Below are 19,722 nucleotides of genomic sequence, written 5' to 3'. Positions count from 1 at the left end.
AATTAGTACTGATAATCTGGGAGATATCTGCCGGGTTGGGTCTCGAACGGGGACGAAATCAACATGGTGGAGGGATGAGAAAAGTCCGCTCTTTCATGCTCAGTCGACGATGAAAATGCGAAACAACCACCTCTCGTTTCGCCAGTCTGTGGTATTTGAGGGAGCCTCGGGTGACTCCATAGGAAGTTCTCAATTGCATCAAGACGGCGGAAGAACTCCGAAGATGAAGTCTCTCTTCGAGGCCTGTCCGAGTTTAGCAACGTCGCTAAGGCGTTAAATAAGATGGGTCTCTCACCTCAAAGAATCAACTTCATTGTAAACACATTCAATACCTGAATTCTCGCAGAGGCCGCAGGAGGGTATCGCGCCATTGCAGCGGCGTTTCCTGCTTGTCCGTCAGCATGGGGAAACTCAGTCATCGGACTAAGGGGAACCTACCGTCTGCGACAATAATTGCATGCCAAAGAAGCACGCTTACGACTGTTTTCCATGTGGTGAAATTCTATGGGTTTCAAGGATCAAAGCTACATAGATGAACCGTGTTGATGTTGATGTTGATACAAGGCGGGAAACTCCGCATGGGACCCGCTTTTGTCCCGCCTTAGTCATCAACAATCCCGCGGAGCGGCCGCGAGTCCTCAGAGCTGACAATGTACGCAGTAGATGAACAGATATTTAACCAACTCAAGCCTCTCCAAGGTTGCTTTTCATTCTCATATCTTTGATTCATTTCGAGAATATCTCGTCCTGAGCCGGTACTCTCCATTGGCACATTGCCCTACATGAAAGCCCCCCCTCCAAAATACGGACCGGGTGACTTTAAAACACACACTAAGGCTGTTTACGACTTGTGTTTGATTTGATCCTTTCCAAACTGTATGTATTATTCACAACAGGCACCTAATTAGCGTACTCTTTATTAAGGGCATCGCTTAAAATTCCATTACTATATCTGAAGCCGTAAACATGGCCGCATTCGGCAATGAAATTGTATCGGGCCGATCACCCTTCGGGAAACTCTCGGCTCCACCTCAGTTCCCCGGGGCGCTTTCAGAGATTTTTTGTTGGGCTTGGCCGGGGTTACCCGATTCTTTTTAGTCTTTGACACATACTATTCGGAGTATCAGTTTTGCCAATTTAGGGTCTAGCCTTGACTTGAGTCGCGTCAAATTCACTATGTTTGACGAAAAGCATGCCGCGGACGGCAAGGTCGATGGACCGCTCGAAAAAGACTTGGAGAAAAAGTTGGACGCGAAGCAATTAGACGCGAAGCAATTGGAGCCCTTTGGGAATGAGGAGACAGCGGAGATCAAGTATCGGACTATGAAATGGTGGTAAGTTATTATTTTCTGCATAAAGATTGTGAATTCAATCATGGACATGGCTAATCATGCTTAAACAGGCACTGTGGAATGCGTGAGTAGCTAAATTTGAGATACTCACATGAAAACTTTGACTCCTAACATCTCCATTCCAGTCATGATTGCAGAGAATGTCTCTGTCGGAATTCTGTCTTTGCCATCCGCAGTGGCTACCCTTGGAATGGTTCCGTATGTATTTCCTTTTGACGGTTTGGAGACCCCATAGCTAACATTGATGAACAGCGCTGCTATCATGATTCTGTTTGTCTCTGCCCTTTCATGGTACACCGGCTATGTCATTGGCCAATTCAAGCTTCGTCATCCCGAAGTTCACAGCATGGGAGATGCCGGAGAGATCTTGATGGGTCCTTTCGGCCGTGAGCTGCTAGGGCTTGGCCAGTTGCTACTGTTGATATTCCTCATGGCGAGCAACATCTTGATGTTCAACATCCTGATGAATGTATTGACCGATCACGGTACCTGCACGTTGGTGTTTGGTGTCGTTGGACTGATCATCTGCTTTTTGGGCGCCTTGCCTCGTACTATGGACAAGGTCTACTGGATGTCCGTAATTTGTGAGTACAGTCCTCATCTACTGCAGCCATAACACTATTAAACTCTGGGAGAACTCGACTGACTGGTACGAAGCATTCTTGAGTGTCTTTATTGCAACAGTGTTGACCATGATCACCGTGGGAGTCGAGAGCAAAGGACATGTCAAGAACGAGGCCACCACGGATGTCAGCTTCCGCGACGGCTTCTTGGCGGTGACAAACATCATTTTCGCTTACCGTACGTGGAACACCAAATGATGCTGGTCATCAGCATGTGGCAAAGTAAACCAAGCTAATCCAAGGACCGATCTTATAGTCGCTCACGTTGCGTACTTTGGCTTCATGTCCGAGACAGAAGACCCCCGCACATTCAACAAGTCACTTGCCATGCTTCAAATTGTCGACACCGTCCTGTACCTTGTTAGTGCGCTGCTCATCTATCATTACGTGGGACCGGAAACAGCCACCAGCCCTGGTGTCCAATCGCCTGCCATTCTCTCTCTGAGCCCGTTGATGGGCAAGATTGCCTGGGGCATTTCGATCCCAACGGTGTGTTTATCCTCCTATTTCGCTTGTCCTCTCTGTCCACGTTACTGATTCAATGCAGACCATTCTTTCCGGGGTTGTCTTCGGTCACGTCGCGTGCAAATACATATACGTGCGTATGTTCCGCGGATCCGACAAGATGCACCGCCGAAACTTCCTGTCTATTGGATCATGGGTCGCTATCTGCCTCGGAGTCTGGGTTATTGCCTGGATCGTGGCTGAATCTATCCCCGTGTTCAATGATCTGTTGAGTCTGATTGTAAGTATTCTAACAAATCTCATTTGACTGAGAACGTTGGCTAATGCAGAGATTACAGAGTGCGGTCTTTGGAAGTTGGTTCAGCTGTAAGATTGACTCCCAATTGTATGATTTCTTGGGATCTAAAAAGTGCTGACTTGTGATTAGTCGGACTCCCTGCGATCTTCTGGTTCTATATGAACAAGGGCCGTTATTTCCAGAACTGGAAGAAGGCGGTTTTGACGATTACCAATATTCTCGTCTTGGCCATTGCTTTTGCTATTGTAAGTATCCTCCTTCATTCTGCTTATGGTGGCTAATCCTTTCTAGTGCGGACTGGGATTGTGGGTGTCAGGAGTCGCAATTCACGAAGACTCCGTTACCAAAAGTTGGTCTTGCGCCAATAATGCGTGATTGGAGAGCAACGAACCTTGAAGGAAGACGCTTCTCCTCTTAAAAAAGTATAGATACACCGATTAGACCTGCTTGACTACATACTCAAGCCTCATCATAGACCATAGATTTCTAGCATAATTTCATATTGCATTTCAGGCTTTGCCTTTTTAACGGTAACACAAGACAGAATGCACATCCAAGTCGCGACAAATAGTAGGGTTAAGGGCATACGTCGTGTTAATATTTATTTCACGAAAAGCAGTTGGCGGAAGATATGGCTGCAATGCGACAGATATCCCTCCTGATGCTTCCTTACTACCAACAAAATCGCCATATACTTTTCTGTTGCACACAGATCTCTACAGCAAACTGCTAATCTCAAGCTGTACTTGGGTACCAGTTTACTTGGCAATCTCCATAATATTCGGATCAGCCCACTCCGATGGACGTCTCGACGTCTCCGCTCAGACAATCCCCCGCTTTGGCGGAACCATCCCGCCTCACAGCCGCTTACCCCCAACATCTGCACGTACTTCCAAATTGGATTACTTCAAACCGTTGCTTGTAGTGATCGCCCAGGGCCATACTTTTTATACTCCGAGTACTCCAAATACCCCAAGTGGTCTCCACATCTTGTCACATTCTCCTCGCCCAGTGTGAACTGTTTTATCCTCCAACCCTGAGAACCAACTTACTACGTTAATCTCTAGGTAAACACCGATTTGTCTCGAAATTAAGCCTTATTGGATAAATATGTCTGCCGACACATCAGCAGGAGCGAATGAGGACCAGAGAGCCTCTCTGACTTCCCGAATACTCCCTACCATGACTTTGTCGAAGGGATCAAGTCCACTCACTCGCCCTCTCGCCCCAGTGCCTTTTACATCGGCTCGTGAGCGAGCAGAAGCACGATTCCAAGTTCAGGGCAAAGCCATAGTCACCGGCGGAGCAGGAGCACTAGGCATAATATCAGCACAGGCTCTCCTGGAGCACGGTCTTTCCTCGCTATGTATTATGGATCTCCCTAGGACCTTGGAGACATCAGAAGAACAAATCCAATCTCTAGCATCGAAGTTTCCCTCTGTCAATATAACCACAATCCCCTTGGACGTGACATCAATGGAGTCAATCGAAGCCGCATTTGAGCAGGCAAGCAAGACAATGGAAGGCATCGACATCCTCTGCTGCTTTGCTGGTATCCCCGGCTGCCAGCCGTCCCTCACAGTAACACCGGACCAGTTCAACCGAGTGATAGACGTCAACCTGAATGGGTCTTTCTTCTGCGCCCAGGCAGCAGCAAAGCGCATGGAATCCTCAGGCAAAGGCGGATGTATCTTATTCACTGCGTCGATGTCTGCCCGTTATACCAATTTCCCACAGCCGCAGGCTGCTTACAATGCGAGCAAGGCTGGAGTCGCGCATATGACTCGAAACCTGGCTGCTGAGTGGGCCGTTCATGGGATCAGAGTGAATAGTATTAGCCCCGGGTATATGGACACCATTCTTAATGCTGGGGACAGCCTGGCGGACGTTAGGAAGATTTGGGATTCGCGTTGTCCGATGGGCCGGATGGGGGATCCCGAGGAGATTACTGGAGCTGTTGTTCTTTTGTGTAGTCAGCGTGCAGGACGGTACATCACTGGTGCTGATATTGTTATTGATGGGGGGACTTTGACTCTGTGACAAGGTAGTGCACTAGTTATCATTAAGTTGCTGTCCCTATGTCTACTTGCTTTTATTTCTTGAAACAGCACGCTTGTCCATTGTATTGTTTATATACGAAAAAGACCACACAACAGCTTGTCGCATATCTTTGAAGCAGCCCCTCTTCACCGACAAATGTAACCTCCATCAATGCGCAGATCCGCACCAGTAGTGTATGAGCTAGCGTCACTAGCAAAGTACACGTACGCAGCCTTCAACTCCTTAGGATCACTTTGGCGGCCCATAGGAATCATATTATTCCAACTCTTCTGAGTCTCCTCGTCCACAAAGTCGCCCAAACCCGTGTTGATATATCCAGGCGAGATACTATTAACACGAGCGAAATCCCTCCACTCATTAGCCAACGAGCGAGCCATATGAATACATCCAGCCTTAGCAACATTATATGAAGTCTGTTCCTGGGGGTAATTGACAATATGACCCGACATAGAAGCAGTAATCACAAAGCTTCCCTTTCCGCGCTCCTTGAAATGTGGGCCAACGGCCTTGGCACAGTAAAAGACCGAGTTAAGGTCCGCCTGGATAATGTTCTCCCAGTCTTCCACCGAACCGTCGAGAACACCCGCGTCGGCGGTGCGGCCCGCGTTCGCGATGAACGAGTCGATCCTGCCAAAGTCGGCGATCACGTTCGCGACCAGCTCTTGCACTTCGTTCCATTTCGATGTGTCGCACTTGTAGGCCTTGGCTTGGATACCGTACTCCTCTTGCAGGGCTTTTGCATTTGCTTCGGCTCCCTCCTGTCGCGAGAAGTATGTGATTGCGATGTTGCCGCCCATTTCGGCACAGCCACGGGCTGCTTCGAGGCCGATTCCTCGGGGGCCGGATGCGCCCGTGACAACCACGACCTTGTCTTTGAGACTGAATAGGTCTTTGAGGGAGCTTGCTTCGGGGACTTCGATAGGCATGGCGGGTGAGGAAAGGGACAGATGTGTGTGATGTGTATAGAAGGGAAGATGGATGATTTGAGAATTGTTGGTTTGGAGGATTGAGGGTAGAAGGATCAGTGAAGTCTTTATACCTTTGACGATTGACGAGTCCAACTTCCCCACTGCGCAACTACCCAAATCAGTCTTGTGTCCTTTGCGATGTTGTTGTCCTGCTCCACCCGGCGGGACACGAGGCGGCACAATCCCGCCAGCATTTCGGTGGACACTTTGGAGTCAAAGATCTCTCAAATTATTCATTTCAATAGGTAAAGTAAATCTAGAAAATTGCAAACGCATTAGGCGGGCTAGCAACACCACCAATAACCTAGACAAAGTCTCAATCAACATAATCCCAACACAGCCAATAATCAATAGAAACCCACCTTCAAAGGCATACTGGACAAGTAAAAGCTATAACGTCCACTAGCCTTGCAATGCTCCGATAATTTCTCCAAATCAAACATCTCCCCAATAGGAGTTCCCCAACCCGCCAGCACCCACTCATGCAAATTGAAATTCGGATCCGCATGGGCACCTCTAATAGGCGCACGCTCAAAGCTCGGCGCGTCACCGGCGACAGCAGAGAACTGATGCTCCCATAACCATCGCACCATACCCTCTGTCGCCTCAACGCCGCTAAAGTCTGGCGATGATCGGAGTGCCAGGTCCTTTCGCTGCTGATTGTCCAGTTTGTTGTATGCGGCCGTGAAACCACTGCGGATGAATAAAATGTCACCCTTTTGGAAGCTGAGGTTATGATCTTTGACTACTCGTTTCAGGTTATCGAGGGTGATGGCCTCGGATTCGAGGGCGGAGATGGAGATTGAGTTTGTGGTGGCCCATTCTGCATAGTCGAGGAGGACGCCGCGGCCTGTTATTCCACCGTGTTCACATATGGCTAGATGAGAGGTTTCGATTAGCGCTTGGCTAATTTGTATCTTAGAGCTGGTTCATACAGTGAATGCCAATAATATCCGAGCTCTCTATCTCCTCCGTGGTATGTCCGTTATAGAACTGCCTAGACTTCTGGTTTGCTAGAACCATCAACCAGTAAGCAATGATCTCAAACTCGCCATAGACGCTCCACAACATACCGTAATGTCTGAATCCATCCCATTGGGTAGAACCCTGGCTATTGAATGTCAAGATGTCATCATAAACACAGTTTGGATCCCGAAGAACAAGCTCCTGCTTAAATGGATCGCGGTTGAAGCTAGGATGCGAAGGCATGCTCAACGGCCAGTCGAGCGAGATTCGCACACCAGTCTGGATTTCCTTCGCAGCTTCGACAATCCGCTCTGGTGTGAGCAGATTCAATGTTCCAAGTTGGTCATCTTTTCCAAATCGACCCCAGGCGTTTCCTCGTGGGCCTGTTGGGTCTAGTGGAAGGGAATCGAACGAGATTACTGGGTCGTCCTGTGTTTTTGTCATGGTTCTAGGAGGAGAATAAAATGAGGCCTGGGTCTTAATGTGCTTTTCTTCCGGGTATCCAACCCCTCATGTATGAGCCCCCTTATCCCCGGATCCCCGCACGCGGATATGAATCCGAGCGGCAATGCAATTTCCCGTTGCTTTGAGATACTTGGGCTTTTCTGGGATGTACACATTTCATATTTAAAGTATGGAAACTATGATACTCTAGAAGGTGAAGTACGCAATAGTAGCAGCGTACGTAGCCAGATTGTCGCCAACCGTTGCCAATGCAGTCCCATCCTTCACAATCATATAACTCGTCCCAACAGTGTTTAGTCCGTATACTACCAGTCCACTTGTACTGCCCTCAGTGCTGAAGATCATACTTTGGCAATCCTCGGGTAGGGGGAATGTGGAGCAAGTGGTGCTGTAGTTGTTGAAGAAGCTGTATAGCCCTGCCCCATAGATAATCACGTCCTTGGTATTGAGAATCCGAAGACCAAGCGAGTTGCAGTTTCCGCCGAGACAGCTACTATAGTCGGGGTCACCGAGAGCCAAGTTCCTAGGGTACGGGCCGTTCGCTGCGTTGGGATTTGGCTGATAGTATCTGCGTGCGTTTGGTTAGCCTGAGATAGAAGATACAAGGGCAGTATCATGTATAGGATCACTTACGGAGTTTCCGTCTGCACGAACCCTGCCACAATCGAGCTTGCGCCTGAGAACTGATACTGATACAGCGAGTGATGCTCGGAACCTGTTCCGTATCTTGCGCCAGCGTTAGTGAGAGAGCATGGTGGGGATTCTCTACCACTTACAGCCAAATATTCTTTCCTTCTACTAGGAGGCCACGGCCGGAATACACCGAGATCCGGGTATTAGTCGGGCTTTCGAGGTCATGATCGGCAGTCCAAAGCCAGACATTCTCCAAGTAAACACCACTGGCGACTTTGGTAATGTGCATGGACATGTAAGCAACCTGACAGGCCGCAGAGACAGCTGCTGTCGTCGGGCACTGAGCGACCTGCTGCTGAGATCCTTGGAAGCCCCCAATTCTAGTGTGAACATCCCACATCCCAGAACCTGACGTCGCCGCCAAGTTCCACTCAATGAGTACAGCTCCCGGCGCGGAGCCCGAGGTGCTCACTATCATGTCGGACCATTCAAGGGACCCGGATTCTCCAGGTCTGCCAATTTGAACCACAGGGACAGGCTTGGTAATACTCGACCATACACTGCCAGTGGCCATGATGACAGAATATGCCTCGCCGACAATCCGAGAGCCCGGCGGGATGTAAATAGTGTTCGTGACTTTGTAGGTTCCTTGATCAAAGAACACAATTTTACCTGCAGACGCGGCAGATGTCAATGTGGACTGAATGACTGTCGTGTCGTCGGTTGAACCATCTCCTTTGGCGCCTGCGCTTCTAATGCTGATAAACGAAGCCACTGGTGATTGCGCATATTGAGGCTTGGATTTGGTGAAATACCTGTTCGATCCGCCAGCAAGCAAAGCGCTCGGGCGCGTGGGCGCAGTGAAGGAGCCCTGGAAGTTGGTCGGTCCGTTTGGAGTATACTTGTGGCCCTGTCCCCAAGCGCCAATGGTTGTTGAACCCGTCGAGCCGGCAAGGACAGTACCACTGACGCCTTTGACTGCAACGGGGACGTTTTTCAGGTTGATGTTCTCCATAATAAGGCTGCCAGTCGACAGTGTCGAGGACTGCCAAGCGGTATCAACAAAGGTAGGGCAGTTTTGGATCGTGCTGTCAAGAATATTGACCGATCCAACGAGCTGATTCCCAGCACCACCGTTACTGATCGAAATAGCAGTTGTGCAGTTAGACAACGATAGACCTTGATAAGTCCACCCCCAGTTCCAGATCTGAGAAATTGCCGTCACTGCATTCGAAATGACCAAGTTCCGCATGGTGAATTGCTGATTGCCAATATTAGCACCATACAGTCCACCGGTAATTACCACATCGGTCATCCAGCCACCAGACCCTGGTATTGCAGTATTGTATTAGTAAAGATCCAAAAGAACTTCAAGTACCAACATACCATTCTCAATGAAGATGCCCTGATGCTGCGTTCCAGAAGCAGAACTCATCACAATAACAACATTCTCGATGCTAGAAGCTTGCCCAGTCGGCCAATGAATACCAGTCGCAGCCGTAGCGGCAGGGATTGCAGTCAAGTCCAATTTCAAATTGCGAATCTGTCTGAAGAACACATTTGTCGACGTCCAGCCCTGGTTTCCGTCGCTCTGGTATTGGTCACCGTCAATCATCCCGAGTCCGACAAAACCTGCAGTTGCTTTTATGACGGGCATGGCATTCGGATTGCCAATCAGCTGGGTAAAATAGTAATCGATGATCGACGTTGAGATTAGATACGTTCCAGATGGGAAGTAGACTATCGCGGGAGTCGTTGTGGAGGATTGTCTGCTTGCCGGGCCAAAACGACCACCGGCGCTTATGGCCGCGTTGATGGCGGCCGTGTCGTCGGTCACACCATCACCTATGATTACTTTAGTATTTCTCGGGGGTAGTAATGATCTGTAAATGTTAACCTTTAGCTCCGTAGTCTTTCACGTTTCGGAAGACTTTATAGCCAGAAGGGTTTGGGTTGAAGGCTGCGAGACCTTGATGAGCGATGTCTGCTAGCCAGTAAGGAGTGTCTGCCGCGGCCGCTGCTGCAACTGAAGATTTGGCGTTCGCGGCGACTTTGGTTTCAAAGCTTACAGCAGCCGAGGCGATTTTCGTTGGAGCACCGAGGGGCATATACTGCTCAAAGGGGAGCATGGCAGAGCTGACTATAGCATCCACAGCGGGGATCTCTAGTAGCTGTGAATTTGCACAGGCCAGCAAGGAAATATACTTGATCACAGAAGAATAATACATCTTGATCCTGGAGCACTGAGGGGAAAGTCAGCGAGACGGGTGCTTGCGAATCACTGGCTCGAGAGGCATCCGTGAGCCGGGGAAACATGGTTTATATATGGCCACCCGGCGATTTTGACAATAAGCTCGATCGGATAATGCAGGTATGCGCATGACAGAAAAAGGATGGGGTCAATGACACTGCATCTTCAGCCGAGAGAAAAAGCAAGTACAGGAATCCCACCCCGAAATACCACTCGAGATGGGGAAATAGATACCGAGTGACTGCAGACCAGGGGTCGCCATTGGCTATTTATTTCCCGGGGAAGTTCATTCTTCTGTCACGCCGTGTTCTCTGTCTCATGATATGAAGATGCGCAGGTGGAGATGAGAAAATGAATAAATGGTGCTGATCTTTCCCCACAAACGATGAAGTTCCCTGTCTCTACCTGCATGTCAGCCAATAGTCAATCGATGTCTAGCACATTTCATTTTATAGAAAACTCAAGCCAAACCACTAGTTTGCCGCGGATGCTTCCCAATATAGGAATGGAATGTGACTAGTTGAAAATACCATTGCAGCCACCTTTCGGAGTATGTGAGTTAGGGTGTGTGTGACCGGTAAGAAAACCCCAGGGACTTATGCTCATATTGGACTTCAAAGAGTCCTCCAGGGCTAACTCTGATTAACTTAAATGGAAATAAGGTCAGCAGACCCACGGAACGCCACGCCCTAGGTGCGGGGAGACTAAACTGAAGACTCAGGTACTTCCATCTTTTAGGTCACGGCATTGTCTGGACTCGAACACCTTGACTTGAACGTTGTAATACTCAAATGGTAGAACTTAGATCGGTATGATTCTCCGGTCCTCCGTAAGGTGTACAGCCCACGCAGCCGTTCCCCTTGGGTTCTCGGGTAGATTGATTGTGCACATACATACATCATACAGTCTCACTCTATATGCTTACTCGGTGGTTTAGCACATCAGTGAGGCGCTTGAACCCACTGGCCAAAATCATTATGTGCATAAATTAAGGCTCTGTTTCACACACCAATGTCTTTTATATACTTTTCAGGGTCCAGTGTACCGTGTAGTGTTACTGAGACGGATCTTTCTTCCGTTGGTCGACGTCGGCGACATCATGAAATGAGCGGGGCTTCTATTTGAGCATAGAAATATTCCTTTTTATTGTGTTTCATACTTCATTTGCTAGACGTGAAGGAAGTTCAGTATAAAGAAATGATGATAATCGGACAAACATATCATCCCTTTGTCCAATGCGGGCAAACAATAGCTTGGAAAGTCCCGAGCATGGACCTTGGCTGCCAAGAAGTATCACGTGATTGATTCCTTTCCGCCTTGGATGCTTCCTGCAAAAAAAAAAAATAATAGTCGTGACTCCCTTCATTGCGTCGTGGGACATATCGAAATTCGAAGACAATCATCACCAGGGACAGCAATACATCCTGGATCTGTCTCCGAGCTCACTTCTCCCAACTAGAAAGCTCTCTCGTTGTGCTGACAGCTTCCTGCGCGACGGATCGCGAACGTGTCACGGAACCGCGAATACCACCGGACACCCCCATCAAAGACGTTAGAGACAAATTGGGTTTTGCTCTCTCCGCGACTGACAATAACTAAGTGAGGGTCGTTATCATCAAAGCCGTTGCTTTTTCGAGTCGGAGTGGAGTCGGAAGAGCCTCGCCGCACACCGAACGCTCCTGCCCTCTTCGATTGCAGCACGTGAGGAAACTCATCACGGCATCATACCGAAATCCAGTCTTGCGTCAGGCTTGGTTTAAGCCGTTAGACCGGGTTATATCGATTCCGAAGGATACGAGGCATTTCGCGCAGTTCGAGCTTGCAAACATACAACCAACGGCGTTTTTCATACGCTCAATATGTTGAAACGCGGAGCTCAAGGCCCTCAAGGGTCCAAAGAGGATGAGGGTGTTTTCGGGATGGCCAGCACCCCGGATGACAAGCCTCATCGAGCGACAGCGGCCCAGTTAGCCAACAGAAAGTAAGCGATAACTCAGGTAGCGGTGGATGACCATAAACTGACCGAAGATCTCTTTCAAACCTTTAGGATCAAGGATGTCCGCAGACGCCGGGCTGCAACCCCCACAACCGGTGGAGGCGCATCTGATGCAGCTTCATTTAACCCTTTCGCATCCGTGGCCCCGGCCGCGGCACCAGCACCTACCCAGTCGACTGGGTTCGCATTTGGTCAGACTCAGAGCCAGAGCTTCCCTGGGGCAAGCTCCGGGCCCAGCCAGGGTGGAATGTTCTCGTCGGGCACTAACGGCCAGGCCGGTGGTCAGGTATCCTTCAGCTTCGGCGCCGGCCCGACCTCATTTGGATCTGCACCGTCGAGCAATCCCTTTTCTGTAGACACATCATTTGGCGGAAATACCCAGTCGAGTACCAATGGATTCAACTTCGGGGGATTCAATACCGGAAACCAGTCCACTCCCTCGTTCGGTGGATTCGGAGCACAACAGAACACAAGCACTCCAGCAAAGCCCGCCCTGTTTGGGCAGTCTGCAGCACATATGACTTCGCCTGCTGATGACAGCATGCAAACTTCGCCCGATACCAAGCCCAAGGGTGCCTCAATATTTTCAACGAAGCCAGCCGCAGGTCCGTCGGCACTTGGCAATCCTTTCTCGAACCTTTCAGGGCAGGGCGCGGCCAGCAATCCATTTGCGCCAAAGATAACTGCGCCTGAGAAAGCAGTTGAAAAACCTGCGGAGGCTCAGCCTTTCACACCACTTTTCGGATCAACGCCCGCTGCTTCGAAGCCCTCGGATGGAGAAAAACCTCAACCAGCTGTCAGCAATCCATTTGCACCAAAGGTAACTGCTCCTGAGAAAGCAGTTGAAAAACCTGCGGAGACCCAGCCTTTCAAACCACTTTTCGGATCAGCACCCGCCGTTTCGAAGCCTTCGGATGGAGATAAACCTCAACCAACAGTCAGCAATCCATTTGCGAACCTGTCAGGGCAGGCTCCAACCAGCAGCACTAACCTGTTTGCCCCGAAGACAACACCAGTGGAGCAAACTCCTGCGAAGCCTGCAGAGCCGGCAAAGCCTTTTGGTGCTCTTTTCGGGTCAACCCCCAGCTCTCAGCCCTCAGGGCCTGCTGGCAATATATTTGCGCCCAAGCCAACGGCAGAAGAACCGAAGGCGAGCAATCCGTTTGCAAACCTGTCCGCGCCAAGTTCATTTGGTACTTTGTCCTCACCGAAGGTTACTGGGACCGAAAGTGCTGGGAAGGTTGCCGAAGCACAGCCGTTCAAGCCAATGTTCGGTACACCTGCGGCATCGAAAGTTTCGGAGGCCGGAAAAGAGCAGACGCCTGCCCCAGCATTTGGCAATATGTTCTCGCCGAAGCCGGCCGCTGACAACGCAGCTGCGAAGCCTGTAGCGGATCAGCCGTTCAAGTCCATGTTTGGTACACCTGCGGTGTCGAAAGTCTCCGAGGCCGAGAAAGAACAGACTCCCTCACCAGCATTTGGCAATATGTTCTCGCCAAAGCCGGTTGCTGAGAGTACGGGTGCAAAGCCGGTCGAGGACAAGCCGTTCAAGCCCATGTTTGGAACACCTGTGTCTGGAAAGGAACAATCAGCGGCAACCAATGTTTTTGCACCGAAGGTGACAAGTGAAGAGCAGACTCCTGTACCTGCAAAGACCCCACAATTCGGGTCGATGTTCGGGGCGTCTCCTGCGCCGTCGAAGATTGGGGAAGGAAAGACAGCCCAGCCGACACCCAGCAATCCATTTGCGAACCTGTCAGGCCAGAACGCGTTTAGCAGTCCATTCACGCCGAAGCCGACAGAGCAGGCTGCAAAGCCCCAGGCACCGAGCACATCCCTCTTTGGTGCAAGTACAGCAGTTGACAACAATAAGCTGAATAAGGACAATGAGGTCAATAGAGACAATAACATCGCTCTGAATAGCTCATTGTCTCACCCATTCACTCCTGGACCTAAGGTGTCGAATGGACCTCAAACGGAAGGCGCGGCAAAAACTACCACACCTCATGTGTCGTTCGCGTCTCCACGCGACGATAAAAGCTCGTCGTGTTTACCTGTCCCTTCTTCCTCTTCTTCTCTCCCCTCTTCCTCCACAACCTCTACTGTTTCCAACACTTTCACTGCTGCAGACCCTGACAGTCTTTTCCCACGACCTGATCATCCTGTATCAATTGACTATCCTGAACAACCTGAAGATTGGGACAGTATGCCTCTTAAGCGTCTTTTCAATGAGCCTAACCGCGACCTGCTTCGCGAGCGAGCCCATTTGCTCATGAAGATTGGCGTCTTGACTGAGTCGTTCAAGCGTGAGGTCGCTAAATGCGACCCCATGACTGATGATATCGACGAAGTCCTCATTCTTTATGCTGAACTTCGCCGTGACCTCGGTGTCCCCATTGGGACCATCAATCCCGAAGAAGAGGCCAAACGCGCCGCCATCAGAAAACACGATGCCGCCAAGGAAGCGGCAGGCGGCATCTCGCCTCCCCGCGATGCGCCCAAGGTAGCGCCAGCTGGCGCCTCACCTCCTCGTGGTGCCTCTAAGGAAGTGCCAAATGGCGTCGCAACACCTCGGATCCCGACCCCTCCTTCCTTCGCACCTCCTGGTGCTGATGACACACGCCCAGGACCTTCCAACAAGCCTTTTGGCGGATCTACTACTTCGTCTAAATTCGCCCAATCATTCTCCGCTCCGGCTACGGCTCCAGTAACTACCTCCGGTGGCTCTTCTCCCACCTCGATTTCTGGCTCGGCGACAGCTCCAGTTTCTGTTGCTCCTGCTGCTCCTGTCGCTCCTGTCGAGCCCTCTCCCCCAGCTGCTGCCCCGGCCTTTGAAATTCCCAAGTTTGGCAGTGGGGCTACTGGCGCCGATTTTGCTGCCCAGTTCAAGTCAGCGTCGGACAAGGCCATAGCTGAAGCAAAGGCCAAGAGAAAGGCTGAAGAGTTTGACTCCGATGAGGAGGATGAGGCGGAATGGGAGCGCAAAGACGAGGAACGCCAACGCGAGAAGCGCGCTCAAATTGAAGCTGCAGCTAACAAGCGTCCTATCTTTGTCCCCGGCGTGGGTTTCAAGTTCGCCGATGATAACACTGCTCCACAGAACGTTGAGGAGCCGGCTACATCTGCCGCCCCTGCTACATCTGCCACCCCTTCACAGCTTGACTCTGCGGGTACTGTTAATCCTACTCCTGATCTCTTCCCTGCTTTTGCTACTCCCTCCGCTCCTGAAGGAGCAAACGGTGCTTCCTCTGTGTTTTCTTCCTCGTCCAGTATGCCGGTCCCAGCCTCGCAGAACATTTTCGGCGGGCTCAAGCCGCCCTCGCCGAAGCGCAAGGCGGGTGATGAAAGTGACAGCGACGAGGATTCCCCTGCAAAGAAGACCAAGTCCTCCCACAACATTTTCGGCGGACCCATGCCGACCTCGCAGAATATTTTTGGTGGCAAGCCACCCTCGCCGAAACGCAAGGCGGGTGATGAAAGTGACAACGACGAGGATTCCCCTGCAAAGAAGACCAAGTCCTCCCATAGCATTTTCGGTGGGCCCGTGCCGACCTCCCAGAACATTTTCGGCGGCAAGCCGAGTGCACCCCTGCCAGGTACTTCGACTGATTCCTCCGCACAGCCCGTGATGGCCACTCCCTCTGCCCCTCCTACTCAACCCGCTTCCACCACCACTGAAGAGGAGGACATTGAAGCTGGTGAAATTTTCGATCTTACAAAGGGCAATGGCGGAGAGGAAGAAGAAACTGTGATGTTCGAAGACAAATCCAAGGTTTTCAAACTTGAGAGCGCTTGGTTGCCAAAAGGAACGGGTCCCGTCCGCGTTCTGAAGCACCCTGTCACTGGACGTGCGCGTGTTGTCGCCCGTGCCGAGCCGAGCGGAAATGTCACCTTGAACACTCTTTTGAAGAAGGAGTTTGACTACAAGCTCACCAGTAACAGTGTTCAGTTTCTGGTGCCCAACGAGACTGGGGGTCTCACACATTGGGCAGTCCGAGTGAAGAAGGAGAGACTGCAGGAGTTTTACCAGCTCGTGAACGATATCAAAAACTAGATAGTTTTCGATATCTTGCATCTCTTTTTTTCCTTTTCTTTCTTTTTTTTTTTCATGTGTGTGTGTGTATCGACGTGCATCTGGACAAAGTTGATATGTATTGAGTAGGACTATCTAATAAAAAAACTATGCAATCCTTACAGAACCTCGTCATACATGTATAAACTATTCATTTGAGCCTGCTGTTTTCCATTATATATAAACCCTTCCTCCTCTCTTTACTCTCTTCCTCTCTTCCAAGGTTTCTCTACGACACTCTCGCTCTTTTCTACGCGACAGGCATCTTTTAAAAGGAAGGTCTGGAGTTTTATGCTATATCCCTCCTTCAACACTCTATCGATCCCTAAGATGGTAGCACCTACCGAATCGCTCGCTATATTCCTTACTGAGAAAGCCAGCTCTCCGTTCCCCATACAGCCTCAAGCCCGGGTACTTTCCTTTACCTTTTCTTTTTTATTATGAAGATAATAGAGTCTACATCATTGTATTTGTGTGAATGAAGAATTGATTTTCTAGTTGAACATATCTCGTATCTTGTAAATGCCACTAATTCAACTAGTCGAACCTTGTAGACCCTTAGCGCTTAGCGCCTGAAACTAATTCCCGCCTTGTCGGCTTTTCCAGTTCTCCTTCCATTTTATTCTCTAGTCACTCGTTAAAATTCCCCTTCAAATCCAAAATGAAGCCCGTCGCTCTTTCTTTCCTAGGCGTCGCCAGCCTCACCAGCCTCGCCACAGCCCGCACCGACCTGGAAGGCTGCGTCTCCTCAAAAGTCATCTTCGACCACTACTACGCCAGCTACATCTGGTACGTCCCAGAGAACGGCGAAATCTGCTCAATCCTCGACTGTGGCGGCGGCCGTGCACCCCCAAGTACCACCCAACCGGGATGTCCAGAATACAGCGGAACCGAACCACTTACTTCCGACTACCTGGAGGGCTGGGGCCCCAATGGCAAACAGGCTGCCTCTACAAGCACCGTGGCATCGACTGCTTCGTCGACCGCTGATACTGTGCTCGCTTCCGCCACGCCGACTTCCGACGCGTCGATGGTGTCGGACTCGTCTTCCGCGTCTTCTTCATCCCCATCTGGCACGCAGCCTGCTGATAGCATGATCACGGAGGGCCCCTCCGGGATTTCTACGGTCGCTTCGTCTACCTCGGTCACTGGTAGCGATGTTTCTACTTCTGCTGCGGCGAGCAGCTCGTCCGCTCCTAATGCTGCCACTACCCCCGTCTCCAATGTCGGTGGTCTCGTGGCCGCGATGGCTGCTGTGGTCGGGGCTATGGTGCTGTAATTTTAACTTGATTATGTACTATACCTTGTGGGAGAGAGACGGGGATCGAACCTAGATAAATAGTTATAAATGCAACCGCGTATCGAGACTGAAGAGGTCGCTCATCTCTATTTCCTATGAGCCCTCATTGAAAATCAAATCCCCTTTTCCTGTAATGCGGAAGACGCTTCCCTACTGTAGCCCCTATCCGACGGAGAATTTTGAGCCGCATCGCCGATCTGACCCGCCCTCTTGGCGAGACCCAGGTGTCTCTCCACAATTGAAATTCTGGACACCGTCCGTGGGTTTGTGGGCCTAAGGTCTCGATCTGCGATTGACGGCTATCCCTGGATAGATTTATCCCCGGAGGTCACTGGCGTTGGAAATATGGCTTCATTTATGGAGATACAGCCACGGTAAGTGTCGCCAGACAGAATAGAAGAGTGCCCGATGTAGCATCTTAAGGTAATTTCTTTACTTATAGTGACCCTTTATGGTCGGAAATAAATCATTATTACATTGGTATGTATCTCGAAACCTTCGGTCCGCTGCCGTGGGCATCGAGACGTAGCCGACTACCGACTACATATATTCCCCATAAATCGGTGGGATTTCACCAAAAGGAAACATCATATCGAGAGGACAATCCATCATGAAGTCGTAGTCCGTCGAGGCACCAGTCGTGGGCAGGAAGCTTCGGTCCAGAGCATCTTTCCTCCGACGATGCATCTTTTTAATCATTTTCGCGCGGTTTCTCATCCTTCCGAATATCTCCGGCAATTCAGTAGGCGTGGAATCTTGTGCAGCCTGTTCAAAAAGTGGAAGTTCTTCTTCGAGCTTGCCAACTATACGATCGACGGTCTGATCGAAGTCTAGTATGCTTTCCACGTATGCTCGGTCCCATCCTGGATGGTCATAAAGAGAAAGCTGGGAGAGAGTGACGATTGCCTTTCCGAATTGGCACATTATGGTGAACGGGAAGAAAGGGAAAAGGGCGGAGGGGAGAGAGAACATGTTTTGGAAAAAGGAGTTTGTTGCTTCCAGGCAGCGGAAGAGGAGATCCAATTGCATGAGAGGATGATCGCCATAATTGGTTTTGGAGGTTTCGTTGTTGAGGGCTATTCGATAAAGATGTATCTCGAGTGTGTTGTAATGAAGCTGTAGAATGGCTATTGTCGTCGTCAGATCATTGTTAAATTGTGCGCAAGGACGACAGCACAGCTTACCAGACTGTGGTGAATCGGTCGGCAGACGAGCTTTGAGTTGCTTAAGCTCGGCTCAAGCCACCGTATGCTTAGTCCAAGAGGTGGAGGTGCAGATGAAACTGATGAAATATTGACCTCGGTGTTGTATAGTGCGTAATGAATCTTATCTGCCATGTTCATAACTCGGACTAGCTGAACAAGAGAGACATCGGTGGGATATTCTGCGACCTGCTCTAGAACATTGCAACATTCGTCGGTGTATTTTGTAAAGCGAATAATCGGTCCCAAATCTTTCACACATGTCGAAAGTCTATTAAGAATTAGCTTGTGCTCAGCAAAACGAGGGACCATACACATACATGGTAGTTAGATAATAACACCCAAGATAGGTGCGTCGCTCTTCCAGTGTGCGGACCGGATTATGAGGGTCCTCATTCATAGCTTCCTTCAAATAAGTCAAAGTATAGTTGAAGTTTTTCTGGTAATTCACTTGGTTTAGGCCCAAACTGAAGGATTGCGCGACGAGTAAGTGCACAAATGTATCAAGATGGGCAGTGCTTCGAACAACATGGTGAGGCTCCTCTTCCACTTTGAGCACATCGGGGAGACGTTCCCTGGGCCGTGGGAAACGACTGACTGAAATGAACCAAGCCACATTGATAAGAAGCCCCTGAAGCAGATCCAGGCTATGTTCTTCTCTTACGATGATGTGCTCAGCCACATATTCTTTGACTGCATCCACGAGTTCCCGCTGACGTGGAGCGTTTTGACAGGCGACCATTGAAATATTCAGATAGAGGAATGGTTTCTCTCGGCGTAGTTGCTCTGCGGTGATATTTGGGGGAATCATAAGGAAGGGAAAGAGTGGGAACATTCTCTTGAAGAACACTTCCATCAACAGCTGGCCTTCGGCTTCATCGGGAGCAGCTGGGTTGCCTTCAAACATAGACGATGATCTCGTTGCTGGGCCACTTTCTACCCGTTCTCGGGCATTTCGTTCTGAGGCAGCCAGCATGGCGACCATGCGGTCTAATTTAGCCTCGAGTGCGGCAACATCTCTAACTAGAATGTCAGGGGTCTCTTGAGGTGGTTTGATAATGGGGGACACT

General features: G+C 50.1%; 8 protein-coding genes across 8 annotated transcripts; 4 read left to right on the top strand and 4 right to left on the bottom strand.

Annotated features, from left to right (window-relative positions):
• Positions 1-1,176: 1,176 nt before the first annotated feature.
• Positions 1,177-3,113, top strand: N7519_004730 (uncharacterized protein; the record flags this gene model as incomplete). The annotated part of the gene is made up of 10 exons (XM_057291506.1): positions 1,177-1,334; positions 1,403-1,416; positions 1,478-1,550; positions 1,605-1,936; positions 2,010-2,153; positions 2,232-2,464; positions 2,523-2,720; positions 2,779-2,806; positions 2,868-2,983; positions 3,030-3,113. 10 exons carry the CDS (start codon positions 1,177-1,179, stop codon positions 3,111-3,113), a joined length of 1,380 nt encoding a protein of 459 aa, XP_057152708.1.
• Positions 3,114-3,848: 735 nt separating this feature from the next.
• N7519_004729 (uncharacterized protein) lies at positions 3,849-4,778 on the top strand (the record flags this gene model as incomplete). The annotated part of the gene is made up of 1 exon (XM_057291505.1): positions 3,849-4,778. One exon carries the CDS (start codon positions 3,849-3,851, stop codon positions 4,776-4,778), a length of 930 nt encoding a protein of 309 aa, XP_057152707.1.
• A 146-nt stretch (positions 4,779-4,924) lies between these two features.
• N7519_004728 (SDR family oxidoreductase) lies at positions 4,925-5,725 on the bottom strand (the record flags this gene model as incomplete). The annotated part of the gene is made up of 1 exon (XM_057291504.1): positions 4,925-5,725. The coding sequence occupies one exon, from the start codon at positions 5,723-5,725 to the stop codon at positions 4,925-4,927; it is 801 nt and encodes a 266-aa protein (XP_057152706.1).
• A 298-nt stretch (positions 5,726-6,023) lies between these two features.
• N7519_004727 (uncharacterized protein) lies at positions 6,024-7,177 on the bottom strand (the record flags this gene model as incomplete). Its single annotated transcript, XM_057291503.1, has 3 exons — positions 6,024-6,071; positions 6,130-6,644; positions 6,703-7,177. The coding sequence occupies 3 exons, from the start codon at positions 7,175-7,177 to the stop codon at positions 6,024-6,026; spliced, it is 1,038 nt and encodes a 345-aa protein (XP_057152705.1).
• A 207-nt stretch (positions 7,178-7,384) lies between these two features.
• On the bottom strand, positions 7,385-10,059 carry N7519_004726 (glycoside hydrolase family 55 protein; the record flags this gene model as incomplete). The annotated part of the gene is made up of 5 exons (XM_057291502.1): positions 7,385-7,766; positions 7,832-7,924; positions 7,975-9,160; positions 9,218-9,676; positions 9,729-10,059. The coding sequence occupies 5 exons, from the start codon at positions 10,057-10,059 to the stop codon at positions 7,385-7,387; spliced, it is 2,451 nt and encodes an 816-aa protein (XP_057152704.1).
• A 1,882-nt stretch (positions 10,060-11,941) lies between these two features.
• Positions 11,942-16,132, top strand: N7519_004725 (uncharacterized protein; the record flags this gene model as incomplete). Its single annotated transcript, XM_057291501.1, has 2 exons — positions 11,942-12,063; positions 12,130-16,132. 2 exons carry the CDS (start codon positions 11,942-11,944, stop codon positions 16,130-16,132), a joined length of 4,125 nt encoding a protein of 1,374 aa, XP_057152703.1.
• Positions 16,133-16,811: 679 nt separating this feature from the next.
• Positions 16,812-17,429, top strand: N7519_004724 (putative cell surface protein; the record flags this gene model as incomplete). The annotated part of the gene is made up of 1 exon (XM_057291500.1): positions 16,812-17,429. One exon carries the CDS (start codon positions 16,812-16,814, stop codon positions 17,427-17,429), a length of 618 nt encoding a protein of 205 aa, XP_057152702.1.
• A 561-nt stretch (positions 17,430-17,990) lies between these two features.
• Positions 17,991-19,628, bottom strand: N7519_004723 (fungal specific transcription factor domain-containing protein; the record flags this gene model as incomplete). The annotated part of the gene is made up of 3 exons (XM_057291499.1): positions 17,991-18,566; positions 18,635-18,923; positions 18,973-19,628. The coding sequence occupies 3 exons, from the start codon at positions 19,626-19,628 to the stop codon at positions 17,991-17,993; spliced, it is 1,521 nt and encodes a 506-aa protein (XP_057152701.1).
• Between the last annotated feature and the right edge of the window lie 94 nt (positions 19,629-19,722).

The sequence above is a fragment of the Penicillium mononematosum genome, assembly GCF_028829835.1.
Source record: "Penicillium mononematosum strain IBT 11891 chromosome Unknown utg000002l:1.0-8112719.0:1.0-8118358.0, whole genome shotgun sequence".
NCBI lineage: Eukaryota > Fungi > Ascomycota > Eurotiomycetes > Eurotiales > Aspergillaceae > Penicillium > Penicillium mononematosum.
This window is presented reverse-complemented; position numbering and strand designations above follow the sequence as displayed.